At 41.2% G+C, this 15,000-nt stretch overlaps 2 protein-coding genes across 2 annotated transcripts in view; both read left to right on the forward strand.

Moving 5' to 3' along the window:
* Positions 1–819, forward strand: part of LOC138010327 (cytosolic Fe-S cluster assembly factor NUBP2-like) — a 21,173-nt gene extending 20,354 nt beyond the window's left edge. Inside the window, exon 11 of the mRNA XM_068857249.1 lies at positions 266–819. Coding sequence (XP_068713350.1) covers positions 266–382 — 117 coding nt within the window. The 3' untranslated portion in view covers positions 383–819. The remainder of the gene's footprint in view (positions 1–265) is intronic.
* A 1,111-nt stretch (positions 820–1,930) lies between these two features.
* LOC138010374 (uncharacterized) lies at positions 1,931–12,857 on the forward strand. Its single transcript, XM_068857306.1, has 6 exons — positions 1,931–2,317; positions 4,552–4,764; positions 5,866–6,139; positions 8,064–8,199; positions 10,579–10,850; positions 11,982–12,857. Exons 1-6 carry the CDS (start codon positions 1,995–1,997, stop codon positions 12,291–12,293), a joined length of 1,530 nt encoding a protein of 509 aa, XP_068713407.1. The 5' UTR covers positions 1,931–1,994; the 3' UTR covers positions 12,294–12,857.
* Positions 12,858–15,000: the final 2,143 nt, after the last annotated feature.

Genomic DNA, 15,000 nt, shown 5'->3' on the forward strand with positions numbered 1-15,000 from the left:
AAATATTCATATTCATAATTGACTTTTCCCTTTACTTTGCAAGCACAGAGGCCCAATTTCATTTCCAGAGCTTTGTTCCGCGCGACCTTTGGCAGAAAAAAGCCCCGGTGACAAAGTTGGCAGTGGTCAGATTTTCCATACAATGACTGCACACGCAGAAAACCTGCAAAATTCTAATTTTAAGGGCTGTGTACAAGAATTCAACCGAATGTACCTTTTCCGAAGTTGTCTGTTTTAATTTTGTTTTCTTTTCTTTCTCCCATAGAACCTTTGTCTTTGCTGTGAAGAAGGCTCCAACGTTTTTGAAACCTTTCCAGAATCGCCTGCAGGGAGATCTCTGTATTCGATAGCCTCCGTATTAATTGACGTGACGTCATCGTAGTTTCCATCGCAAGCTTGAAGCAAAAATATATTTCAACAGCTCCTCTGCCATCCAGGATCGATTAATTTGATCCTCCATTTTCTTTGAATTTGGAAGACACTTCTTACCTATAACTTCGAATAATCTTTTTGAGAACGTACCAGCAGACATGCCCTTTCAAGTCATCTTCTGGGATTGCGGAGCTTGTTAATTTAAGGCAACGGTTTCAAAGTTGAGAAACGAGTATTACAAGTTCGCAAGTAAATGAAAGATTTCAGTTACTCTGTCGCTTTCATGCAATTGTGGGGACAGTGATTTTAAGATGACGCAGCGACGAAGGGAAAGTAATCTCCAGGACTTTTTAGCGTTTTTGTGGTCTTAGTTGGGTATAATTTATAGCAAAAGACCTATGTAAAGAGATTTACGTGTAATAAAGTGGCTAATGCCGTTAAACAGTGCTCAATACACTTTTTAAGTGTAGACGGCTTTGAATAAGAAGATATAACGAAGAGACAAAATTCTCTGTTACTCCGAGAATTTTGTCTCTTCGTTATATCTTCTTATGTAAAGAGATTTATATATTGTTGCAAATTACCAAACTAGATAGTCTCAAAATGCTATTGAGGCGGCATCCGACAGACAAACGTATCAGGAGAATAGGCGCCTCCAAGGAATGTCATGGTTGCATGAAATGAAGACTGTATAATTAATTCGATTTTTTGTGTTAGAAAAAAAATCGAGAGTGGTAAAATTGTAGGCAAGTTTTTTCTTTTTTTTGAAATAGATAGCGCAAAGTTACCTTCCGCGAACTTCCCAGCGAACAGTGTCATCCCGAAAATGTGACCTGACCTTTTAGAAATCCAAGGGACTATCTTTCCCTTGACAAATCGGCTATAAATGCCGAGGGGATCTCTAAATTTGTAGGCAACACTTCATGCAAAACTGACGTTTCAACATCATGAAGTTTCTAAATCTGCATGATAACAAAATTAGCTCCGAAATACGAAAGTTGTTTCAACAAACACTCTCACGGGTAGAGAGTCAGTTTACACCCTTTAGTGGGATGGAGCTTGCTATCTTGAATGGACATCTGTTAAGGTCAGGTCAAGGTCTTGTGATTACACCGGATCAGCTTGTCAGATAATGTATGTCAAATTAAATTGCTTTGTTCTCCGCAAATATTTCAACTAAAACATCGATTAATTAGGATTGCCTTTCGTATGTTCAGGTGGTTAAAGGCTTTGCTTTCATCAAACTTTTGTATGCCAAGATTCGTACCCATTTTTATCATGCATTCCCCCTGGTTGGGGAGGTGCGGCGTGGCCCCTCATACCCTGACCCTGTTTAAGACAAATATCGCTGATTTTCTACCCATTTTAAAACAGAATTCCGATTTTTGATACCCTGTTTAAGACATTTAACCCAGTTTAAGGCAAAAATTGAGAAATCGATACCCTGATTAAGACAAAAAATGATAAATTCGATAACCTGTTCAAGACAAAAATCCCGAAAAACATACCCTGGCTGGCCGCAATGATAACAATAGACGCTATTGTTTGACATCACATTTAGCTGGGCTCTTTACTTGAGCCTGATTTGCCTTAAGTGTGGCTAGCTTAGCCTGTTCACGAAGATGTTGCACAACAACTTGTTCCTTCTTTCCAGCTTCCTTTTGGTTTTTGGGCTCGTACGAGCTCTGGACTGCGGCAGTAACTCACAGGATCCAGCGTACGAGCCGTTTCCGAAGAATGTGACACCACCTCAGTTCCACACGCGTATGGAGGTCACCTTAAGTCACAGAAACGAGACATACTTCGTAAACGAGATGTTCGATGCCGAAAAAGAACGAGGAGCATTTACTCTGTTGGCGAATGGCTATGACTGGGAATCGCACTGGGACAAATCGGAAAACGAGATCGATTACGTTTATCTCGACCAATGCAGGAGTTACAACTGGTAAGGGGCATTTGTGATCATGAACTATCAATAGCTGGTCTGCTTAATTCTCACCCCATTCGTCTTGAGGGCTTTCATTCTTTTCGCATAGTCCGTGGGTTTTTAATTTCCCATGGGGTTAGAACAGTAAAAACTACTCATAACTAAGTAAAGCAAGTAAAGTAACGGATCGACCAGGTGAGTATCATCCTGCGAAGGACTGCTTTGGGCGACATTGACTGACGTTTCGACAACCTGGCCGGAAGTCGTCTTCATGGTCAGGTGATTTGTGTAACGTCAGTAGATGGTATAAATGGCCGTGTTTATACTAGAGGACGTCTTAAGACGTCTGCGACTAGTATAAATACGGGAAATTAAGGTGGACGCAGTAATTAAACGTCAGACGAAGTTAAGTGCGTCCAAACGACGGACTTAACAGACGTCTAAGCCGTCTAGTATAAGGACGAGACGCACTAACCTGGGACGCACTTAGCAATGGAGGGCACATACAAATCGAATCGAATCTAATCTGTCTCTGGGGTACCCACTCTCTTTGCTGATTAATTAAATCCCAGTCTCTTTTGAAGAAAATCATGAATTTGATTTTTAGCCGTCGAAGTTAAGTGCATCCCGAATTTATATTAGTCACACTTACGGCCAGACGTTTAATGCGTCTAGACGTCCTCTAGTGTAAATACGACCAATGCTTTGACCGTTGGTGTGATTAGTCAATTAAGTCGTGATGTTTTCGTGGACTGTCAGTCCTCTTGAAGAATTTTTTTAAATGTATTGATATTTCAATATCCTCATGTTATCTTAATAAATCATTGATTTATTTGTGGAGACGACTCATAAACACGTTTCCAGGATGCGAAATTTAGACGAAAGGCACCAACGTGATCGCTAGTGGTGTGTGTACATTCTCTTTTTTATGAAAACATTCTGCCTGAGATTAAGCACAATTTAAAGAACATGCTAAGACCATACCCAGGCTGAGAGTCAGTTTACATAAGAGCGTCTTTACCTTGCTCATTTAGTATTTTTTGTTTTTGTTTTTGATTTCTCTGAGTAGTATAAATAAAGGTAATGTAAAACTGGAGTATAACAGGACAATTAAATCAAACACTTAGGAAACGTGTTTGCTCCCGCAGACCAAATCCCGACGAGGCAAACTAAAAGTTCCCGCATAAAAAGGATAAATGCATAAATTGGTAGATGTTGTCGGGGAAATCAATCTCGATTTGCTCAACCGGGCGCGCAAGGTGGTATGGGTATTGCTTAAACGGGAGCGCAAGTAGTAATGGTATTGTTCTACACGACCGAAGTGTTTTCGGAACTCGCAAGGAGAATCAAACATTGAAGCAGATCTGATCTGATGCAAATCGAGTTGCCTGGCTCCGCAGAAATTGATTTTGTCCGGACACAAATCAGAAACAGGAGTGACGATTTGTCAGAGCCAAATCGGAAACAAGGGCGACATGTTCAGCATATAATTTGAACGTATCTCAACTGCCTTTCATACTATCTTAGGCGGGGGCACATGTAGTGAAAACTATTACTAGTTTAACAGTCTCAATGTGGCTTTCCTGTTGCATGATACACTGATGAACAACTCAGTTTGTAGTCGAACTTAGTGTACCACACTAAGAACGCTTTCAGGTTCAAGTCGCAAAAAAAAGTATGAGCGTTCGGCTTCAGCCGCAAAATTCTGAAAATTAGACGTTCTTATAAGAAAGATTGTACTGCGAGACGATAAGCTGTGATCAAAGGGTTTTTTTGTCGGTTGCTTGTCTCGTTTATAAGCTACAGAGAAATAGGGAGAGGCTATCATGACCGCAGGCTATGTAAGAGGAAAGCATCACACGCAGCGTGAAAAATGAAATCTGACCACTCTCGGGAGAATAATTATTTGCTAGAAAATGCTCTGGGCGTGGGAATGGAGGTGAACGAAATAAATTAAACTATTTTATTTCCCATGAAAATGATAAAGGTCCCACTTACACCAATCTTTTGTGTGACGGCATTCTTTTCTTAATTGGAAGCCCTGTGGAAACCTTGGGAGAATCCCAAGCGTTCGGGAGCGTCGACATGGGACACGCCTGCGAGTATGACGGGCGAGAGGTGCACGCGAGCTCGGCCTCTTCTCGCGAGTCAAAAGTCGCGCGCGCACGACATCTACCACTTAAATGAAAAGTTTGTTCGCAAGTTACAACACACGATGATCGTAAAATTTATAATGCAGTTTCTTTTCGAAGGACACAACAAGGCTTTGATCGGTACAGGTGCCGCTTTCCTCCAAATGAGAGCTCGCTAAAGTTGATTGGCGACGCTTGCAGTGCTACGGTGGTTTTGGATCTCGTGTACAAAAACCAAACGAAAAATGCAAGGTATCTTGGCCAGAAAATTGTGCGCAACATACCAGTCAAAGGATGGAGGCTATGCAAAGAAGACACTGCAATGGACTACTGGTTAGTCAAACCATTGTTTATTTTCACTCATCTTTTGTTCTTTGGGCAGGATCTGATAAACAGGGATCTGTTCTTTAAACTTCCCGAAAACTATCTGGAACCGAAGGGCAAGTTTGGAAACTTCTATCCGCTTTTCCTGACAAGCTGGCCCTTGAACATGTTTTCAAGACCTGGTCCGGTTTGCTGCTACAGCTTGCCAGTGTTAAATACCATCACCCTTCGGTTTTGATACTACTTAACCAATGGAAAGAGCTGAGCGTACCTCGAGACCCAGAAAATAACAAAACCGCAAATTTTCAAGCCTTAAAACCTTTTCGTTTTGAAGATAGAGAGGGTTTTCATGCCTTGAATATCTAAGTTTTTTTTTTTTAAGAAACAAAAACAAATATAATCGAAAACCAATGGGGAAGAGAACGAATACCTCTTCCTCCGGGTCCGGTTTACTACGGGAAATTTACCTTAAGAAATGTCGGTCACACGGACTAAATGCAGTTTCCCGTGGTAAAAGGGTCATTTATCGTGGTAACAGTGCCCTGTGTAACCACACCTAATATATCGAAAGTGATCTATTGTTATAGCTTTTAGAAAATATGCATCTTTTCGATGTTGAATCGGGACAGTCGGAAAAAACCCGAGCGCTCCTTTGCAGTAGTCGAACCTACGGCCTTCCGACTATTATTTCGGACACTACAGCTGAGGGTGACTCGTGTTGCCTATGGCTTGTCCGCTCCTGTCGTCGTGGTTCGAAAGGTCGCTGGTCGACTTCTGCAAAGGAGCTCTCGGATCTTTTCCGAGTATCCCCGAGTCACCACTGACGAGTCTCCCATAGCTCATTGGTAGAGCATCCGAACTAGTAATCGGAAGGTCGTAGGTTCGACTTCTGCAAAGGAGCACTCGGATTTTTTCTGAGTATCTCCGATTCACAATCGGAATAAAAAAGGCATCTCTTCAAATTTTGCAAGGTCACTTTTCAAACTGGAATCTGAACGCATTTTTTCACATGAATTTTAAAGTACATTTTGTTACCTGTGGGTTGACTCGAATGGAAAAAAATAGGTTCTTTTTTTTGTACTAATTTTTGTCCTTTCTAACTCACCTTAGGTTCACTGTTCAAGGCTGGACGCACACTTCTGGCAACACCTCCGTTCCTGTCGTCGTGGAAGCGAGGCCACAGAACGCTTCTAACCTTACGGGAGGAATAATTCATTCCTACTCTTTCATTGATTTTTACTTTGTCGACCCCGAGTTCCGAGTTCAAAGGGAAATGTGGTGCTGGGGGGCGGTTCACGCCCCACCCTTGCCTAAACTTCCCCGACGGTTTGATGTCAACTTGGAGTATCTGTATGCGGACTCTGAGCGCATATGGGCAAGTCGGGTAGGTTTTAATATCGAGCTATTGATACACATAAGGCCTAATAGAAATATTGAGGAATGGGATGTTTCTTTTACCTGTCTTTTGGGACTTATGCGTTTTCAGAAAAAAACAAAAAACAAAACAAAAAACGTCAAAAAAACAGGAAAGGTTTTTTTTCAGCTTGGGGCGAAAGTAATGCGCACTCAAGTCAACTGTTTGGCTTAAAAGTTGAATCCAAACTATTCCGATGTTCAGTTACCAGGTGACCTGAATATGTGTATCTCAGTGAAGTTATTACTTTGATATTTTGATAAAATTGAAAGGGAATTGTGTTTGCGGAAACCTTCTCTACGGCAGATGACACAATTCAGGAGCCATTACACCAAGTACTGTTTATTGGGATCCGCTGGATTCAAATGATGTCATTTAGTTGCGGACGCCAAGAGAAAACAGACTTCCGTTCCAGATGATTGGTTTTAACGAGTTAGTAAATGTCAACACCATGCCATCCCTCAAACTGACATCTCCCTTTTTATTAAACTTACACAACGTTCAATCTACTTCAGACTTCAAATCTACTTCAAAGAAACAAACATTTGAAACATGCAGAGAAGATTCAGAATAGACGCAGCAAAGAGTTTAACCCGGATCGATGACTTGTCATAGCAGTTTCCGATATCCACTAGACTAACGAGACAAGCTCCGGGAAGGTCGAAGTTTTTAGAGTATTGGCATAGTGGTACCCAACAAAACAAGTGAAAGCTTATTGTCTTGAAAGTGTTTTTTATACCTAAATACTGTAGATCAGCGCGGCTTAGCTTAGAAACGCTATTTCTTGTTCAACTACAGCCCGCTTTACACTACAGGAAATTTTCGGCACGGCTCGTGTGAAATTGGCACGGGTGCCTAAAAAGAGATCGGCAAACTTTGTTTACACTACACCATCTTTACCGTATAAAAAATACCGTGAGAAACTTTTTGGGCCCGGGTAAGTTCTCTTGTAGACATGCGCAGTTCAATTATAATCAAGAACATCCGCGTGATTTTGGTGGAGAATGAGCAGCCATCTTGAAATATACGCAAAAAAACGCTATCCTATGTGAATTAAGGCTCAAATTTGGCCCTTTAAAGTGTTTACACTACTTGTTTTATCCGAACCGTGCCTACCGGTATTTTTTCAGCACCCGTGCCATTTTTACCCGTGCTCGGACTACCTCGTCGAAGGCCCCAGCACGGGTAAGAATTTTGGTTCGGAACGGATGAAATTTGGTATTGACAGGTTGTTTACACTGCAAATTTTATCCGAGCCGAACCTTTTTTTTTTGGAACCCATGCCAATTTCACCCGAGCCGTGCCAAAAAATTTTTGTAGTGTAAACCGGGCTTAAAGCTCTAATTCTGCCTGTTTTCATTCTTTTTACAGCGGTGAGCTTTTCATATTATGATGGGATATTGCGTCGTGTAATTGTTACGAAATGTCCAATGTCATTTTGAAGGATGGCCGTGGGTGTTGTCCTTCGTAATCACGCGGCGGCTATGTTAAATTCTGAGGGATTGGAAACTTTTGATTTGCCCCACTGAAACTAGGCTCAGTCTCCAGCCGTGGGTGTCTCGGTGCGCCCGCGATCCTCCCGTGGTGGGGAGGATTGCGGGCGCACCGAGACACCCACGGCTGGAGACTGAGCCTACACTGAAACTCGTTCCCAAACATTTCAACTCGAGGCTCGAAGTACGAAAACTGTTGTCTATGGCCAATGTGGCCGCCGCGCGAATAAGGTCCATTGCGTCGTCGCTTTTGCTTACCGAAAATAATTTTTGTGAAATTCTCAAATCGCAGTCATTCTATCCCCTACTCTTTCTCCCTGTATCTTTATTTTCTATTGCTTATAAAGCTATTTTAGTGTTTACATGTCTTTTGGTGCCTTACCCATTTCCCTTCTCCGTAGGAGTATTATGACCTGGACAAACATCACTACAGAGTGGATTATGATCGCCATTCGAGCGCAACTAAAGAAGCTGGGTCGAGATCCCGTATCCTTGACTTCAAAACGAATAGTAGTACCATTTATGACAGACAAACAGGTGACAACAGCTTGGTTTGGCATTTCATTGTCATTTGCCAAGCTTTTATAGGAATTAATAGAGAACTGAAGCAACGACGACGGCGACGGCAACGAGAACGTCATCTCAAAATATAAATTCATGTTATTGTAATCAAACTTTCATCCTGAATGTTGCCGTTTCCTGTAAACAGAATGCTTAAAAGGCCACTATAATAAAAAATCACTTCATTTTTTTTTCTCAGATTTTGAAAGTGAGTGTGCGTAACACCTGACTGGCAAAATTTTGAGCTTTTATTTTCATTATAAGGCTGTTTACTCTTTGTAGACTTCAAAGTCCGCCATTACTCACGTTCAAAACTGACCGATTGGACCTCAGAGGAAAAAGTGACGTCATTTACTCACAAGCGTAAAACTTCAGCGTGTAAATGCAGCTTATTATATATGAGGAGGAGGAGGCGGGAGGCACGGTGGCCTTATGGTTAGTGAGCTCGACTCCGGATCGAGTAGTCCGGGGTCGGGTCCTGGCCGGGGACATTGTTTTGTGTTCTTGAGCAAGATACTTTACTCTCACGGTGCCTCTCTCCACCCAGGTGTGTAAATGGGTACCGGCGAATCTAATGCTGGGGGTAACCCTGCGATGGACATCCCATCCATGGGGGTTAGAAATACTCCTAGTCGCTTCATGCTACAGAAACCGGAGATAAGCGCCGGCCTGATGGGCCCTCTATGCTCGTAGCAGACTTCGCCTACCTACCTACCTACCTACCACATATGAGAAACACGAGTTTGAAAGTCTGAAAGCCCTAAACTCCCGTGCTAGCGGGTCATTTTCTCCTCGATCCAGCTCACCCAAGATTTTAATGTTAGTAATGGCGGACGGACCATCAAGTAGGAAAATTCCAGTTAAAATAAACAGGTGTCTTTATTTAAAATCAAGGCTTAGTTAACATAGTTTTGAAATCCAAAGATTAAGAAGAATTGATTTTTTGGTCGTAATACCACTCTGTTTCAGATGTATTTGCCGCACACGAGACCTGACCTTGCCGGCCTACTCATAGAGCTGTTTTCAAAGGAGTGTCGTGAAACCAAAACCAAAGTAATTACTTTGGCCAATCAAAAAGGACGGAGACAATCCAGTAAACCAATCAAAATTCGAAGTAGTTACACGTAGCCGACACAAAGCGCGGGAAAATGTGCACGCGCGAGCTACGATTGGTTTTGGTTTCACTTCTGATTTGTTGAAAAAGTGGCGCGAGAACTTTGAACCAATCAATGACTGAAGTAATGCAAAACCAAGGTAATTCTTAAATTACTTTCGACACTCAGTTGAAACCACTCATAATTGAGGTATTAAGAGGCAAGACCAATTTTGATAGGCAACACGAAGTGTCCCTTTGAAATCTAAGCATTTCCTGCCTATTTCTAACAATAAGGTTAAGGTAAAGGGTATCGTTCTATTAAGACAGGTTCAATGCAGCAGTTTATCGATCCTTACTCGGGGAGCAGCATTTGGGGAAAGGAAAGGAACTTTTATCGAAGTGCTACTGTGATAAAAAAATCACTTTCTTTTTTCTTTAGATTCTGAAAGTGTGGTTACTGAACACTTAACTGGCAAAATTTTGAGCTTTGATTTTGTCCAAAGGCTGTTAACTTTGAGTGGAAGTTTTGGATTCCACGGTCCGCCATTGTTCGCTTTCCAAACTGACCGATTGGACATCAGAGAGTTGGATCTAGGGAAAAGTGACGTCATTGACTCGCTAGCTTAAGATAGCCCATTCCGAGTTGCTGTATTCCTCAGTTTCAAAGTGAGTCCTGGTGCACAACCATTCAAATGGAAATGAGTTGCATATTCTTACGCAAATCAAACTCATTTCCTTTACAATACTTGAGCACCAAGACTCACTTCGAAAACGAGGCAAACAGCAACTCGGAATTGGCCCATTTCAGCGTGTAAACGCAGCTTATTATATATGCAAAACAGGAGTTTAAAAGTCTGAAATCCTGACATTCCCGTTCTGCATATTAATTTAGTCGCATACACACGCATTGCATTCTTAAACTATTGAGTCTTTGACGTTACTTTTCTCCTGGATCCACCTCTCTCAAGATTTTAAAGTTATTAATGACGGACCATTAAATGGGAAAATTCCCGGCAAAATAAACAGGTGTCTTTTTTAAATCAAGGCTTAAAACTTTGGTCACTTAGTATTTAGTTAACATAGTTTTGAAGTCCAAAGATAAATAAAAGTTGATTTTTTTTGGTCATAGTGGCACTTTAAGTGTCCAGTCTTCCAGCGCTGGAGCACTAATTGGGGACACTGTAAATTGAAATTAACAAATTAACGCAAATCAAATCAAATCGGTTTTCGAGTGAATTCTGATTAAATACGAATTACAGGTAGCTGCAAGGACCAAGGAAACATAACCTCAAAGCCAATGCTGCTGGAAAAAGATGACTTTTACATGATCTATGTACCGTTTGGTAAACTGACCTTGTTTGAGGACCCCGAAGCGACACCGTTTTACCAGGGGAGGACATCAACCAGAGGAATTAAATGCGATGTGTGGCAGCAGATACGCATTAACTGGCCGGAAAAGACCATCGAAAAAACAATATGGCGATGGTACTTCACTCGAGTAAACTGGACACAGAACCTAGAAGTTCAACCGGTGAGATTTATATTAGAATCGCATGTACCTAAGGGGATTCTCGCCATCTGATTGGCTGTCAAGACGAGACATTCAGAGTGGAGTTGCGACTTTAAAACGAGCCTGACCGATATTACACCGTGCCGCTTCATAGCAACGGAGGCAAAAAATTGAAAAGAACTGTTCGTTTACAATGCGAAAACCTGGCATAAATGAGAAAGATTTTCCTCGAGACAGCTCTTTGAAATATAATGGCTTTTTTAGCGCGCATTGAATACTGCAACATTCGCCAATAGGTAAATTAATTAAATGGCTTCATCTTTGAAAATCTATGTGATTCAAGGAAAATTTCACCACGTGACTCGTAAATTCCATGTTAATTTTCACGCGAAAAACCGATAGTGCGATATCGGTTTTTGGCGTGAAATTTAACGTGGAATTCACGAGTCAGGTGGCGAAATTTACCTACAATATCACAATTGGCGCATTCTACCAATTTGTCCCGGGCTCGATTCCTGGCCCACAGACATATTTGAGTTAAGTTTGTTGGCCCTCCACTCTGCTCCGAAGGGTTTTCTCTGGGTTCTCCGTGTTTTACTCTCTCACCAAATTTGATTCGATGTACTTTGATAATCAGATTGCTAGCAAAGCACTTGGTGCTCTGCTGTGCAAGCTGGAGATTTGACGAAGGGATTATCATTTTTGAAATTTAATAGCATAGCAGAGGGCTAACCTAGATGTCACCATTTCTTTTTTTGAAGAGCGATTTCCCTGAAATATCCGAAGATATCGTCATACAGTCCCTTCAACGTGTCACAATGGCAGTGACCGACGTACTGTCCAACATGTCTGAAGAATTCTTAAAGGCGTTTTGAAAACGATAATGGTCACTAGTGGTTATAGAAATGATACTTCAGTTTCGGTGATGGGCAGTGGTCGTTTTTCTAGTGTTGACCGAAAGAATCGCGGCAGCCGCTAAGCGCACAGATGTTGGGTATCCCGTGTGAACGTCCGTTTTCTTGGGTTGCGTCTTGTTTTGCGTTTGCGTCCTCAGTGTAAACGGGCCTGAATTGTCCTCGTGACTCTCATTTTGAAGTGGGCAACTTTCAGTGCTTTGTGTTCATTACTTAACATTTTTTTCTCGCTTTTTAGGTCCCGGTCAAACTTTCAATCGAAGGGAACATAACGATTAACGCCACTGCGAAAATTGAATACGAACTAAACCTCAACTTCTACTCGTTCGAAAGCCGTTACCCGGCCAAAAGTGCATTCGACTTGTCAACTCTCTGCAACAAGAAGCCAACACCCACTCCAGAAAAGAGTAGTTTATCCTCAGGAGCGGTTACTGGGGTAGCCATTGCGTGCATTGTCGTAGGGTTGTTGCTTGGGGCTTTAGTAGTGTACGTTGTCTTCAGAAGAGTAGTTCTCGCTAGAATGGGGCCTCCTCCTCAAAAGTTCCCATAGGTTTGATTATTAGAGATTTTATGTTCGCGTTAGGTAATAGGCAAACCGTGCCCACGCTAAAATTTTGCTTTTTGCCAGATACAAAAGAAACGTGTCTTTTGGCAACAGATATCAAACAACTTGCCAAACTAGAGAAATGAAAGTTAGAATAAAATAAGAGGTTTTTCCTGCTTTTTATGTCAAGGGCCAGCCTGTTCTTTGCCGTTTCACGCAAAAGAAGATACCGAATCTTTCTAGTCATTGATTTGAATCCAGTGCAAAAGAGTAGAAGGTAAATCTATTGTGAGACAATACTCTGTAAATTTAAGGTATCACTAACCGATTGATTGATTTTTTTGTGAATTAAACACCAAGAAAAAGTGGGGGGAAACTCAAGGCTTTTGATGCTCGGCTTTCTAGTAAAGGCTGAAATAATCAAACAATAAGATTCGCTTTTAGAAAGGACGGGTACAAAAAATTACATATGACTTTTTGGTTATAGTATTTGTAACCATGAACAAAAACAACGTGATTGCATAAAGCAATAGACTTTTGTTTAATTAAATCTTGCTTCTCTTGCGTTTATCTTTGTAGTTGTGACATCTTTGTCGCCATGTTAAGTGCGCAAAATGAGCAACTGGAAGCTGGAAAGGGACTGATCTACCCTTTTAACTGTAAATCTTTAATTCTCTATCTTTACCTTAACGACCTTGAGTCATTGGATACTATACTTAAATTTAAGACATATCTCTTACTATACTATACATTTTATTCGATGGTTTAACATATAATATGCGCGGATATTTTGCGAGTTGCGCAGTATTTTCCCGAGACCCGCAGGGGCGAGGAAAAATACGAGCAATGAGCAAAATGTCCGTAAGTATTCAATGTTAAATCATCGAATAAGAGAGTTATTATTCCTCTAGAAAAAAGGTGTTATTTTGCTCCAATTTTATTTGGTAAGAGTGTTTTTCTAAAAAAATGCATCATCTGTCCTTTAGGGCGCGTGTAACGGTGTAAACAGCCCAAAAAGACAGCCAAATGTCCTTTATTTGATTGGATAAACGAAATGGCGAGTGACAAGTGATGACAAGCTAGATTTTCAGGCTTTGCGTTGAAAACTATTTCCTTTTTGGAAAATCTCACGTTCCGTCCTACTTGCTTTGTTCTAATCCGGTTAAACCGGGACACTACAGGGCATTATCTTTTCAGGAAATCTCCCAACTTCCCCGAAAATGCTGTTTTTTTTACTTGGTTGAAACAGATTTTCTTGATACACGCTCATATTTCCTACCAGCCAATCAAAACGCGCGTCTGACAACACAACCTATCAAAATTCTTGTGATTTCACAGCCGTGTTTACATACTCTCATCTAAACACAGCTATTGACTAAAGAGAGTGCGCGTACTAACCTAATTATTTTGTAATATACTATACTATCGCTTCTGTACGATAGAGCATTTTAAGTTCGTTTTCTTGCCTTGTTGTTGTCTAAACTTCCAAATTAGTTTGTGTAGTCGAGTGCTTAGAGAGGCAAACGAAACCCAGATTGGTCGGTTTTTTGACATCCCCAGAAAACTGTCATAATGAAACAATTTACATTGGAGCGGATGATCATATCGATTACGTTACAAGCAATTTATTTTTTAATTTAGGACGGGTACATAGTCGCTGTGATGTCAAGAGCATTTTGTGCATTTGAATGCGTGAAAATAAAGAACAAAGCCGTAACTTTAGGCAATCAAAAGAGAGGCGGACATTCACACGCACCAATCATAGCGCCAAACAAATACAGAGCCTGGGGAGAGCAATGGCGGACAGAAGTGCTAGTTTTTGCTCTTGCAATTTTAGCTTTTTCATCATAGTCCTTTTCTTAGTAACAAGCCATACTGGTCTTAGATCGACTGTGAAAGTGAAAGAATTGCAGGCATGGGGTCACTATCATCAGGCATCTGGTCAAAACGTGGAAAATCTACAGTCTCTACCTTACGATCACGATGAATGGCGCCGCCATCTTGGATCGCTTCCTCGAGTGAAGTGCTACCTAAGCACACGGATCAACTATTACGCGAATTCATCGGCTACGTTTCAACTATCAATATTATTATTAAGTGGCAACATTAATCCCAATCCTGGTCCTACTTCTTCGGACTCAAACAAGTGCTCATCGTGTTGCCGAACAGTAGCCAGAAATCATAGAGCATTGGTGTGCAGCACATGTAAGTTGAAGTATCACATTAAATGTGAAAATGTACCTCCACGTATTTACAAGGAGCTGCTAAACGCTACAAATATTGTTTGGTCATGTACTAGATGCCACGAATCCCTGTCAGAAATGCAACAACCTGTTCTGCAAGCAACCCAGCCGAACAGAACCGAAAGTACCCAACAAGATTGTCACTTTTCAGAACTAAATATGAGGATATCATGTAATAAATCTCATTTGAAAGTAGCCCATATCAATGTGAATGGTCTAATGACAACAACGAAATTTCAGGAGGTCCAGTTGTTATTAGAAAAGGTGAAATTTGATGTGCTGGGTATTACAGAAAGCAAGCTCACGAGCAAAATTCGGGATGAAGATATCATGATTCCGGCGTATAAATTCTTTCGAAAGGACAGACCAGTGGAGGATGGAGGAGGAGGCTGTGTGCTATACTATGCTGAAAGTTTAGATATTGTTTTGATTCAAAAATGAAAATTAGACGAGACGTACTTACCTTGAAG

Source organism: Montipora foliosa, chromosome 7 (assembly GCF_036669935.1).
Source record: "Montipora foliosa isolate CH-2021 chromosome 7, ASM3666993v2, whole genome shotgun sequence".
Lineage (NCBI taxonomy): Eukaryota > Metazoa > Cnidaria > Anthozoa > Scleractinia > Acroporidae > Montipora > Montipora foliosa.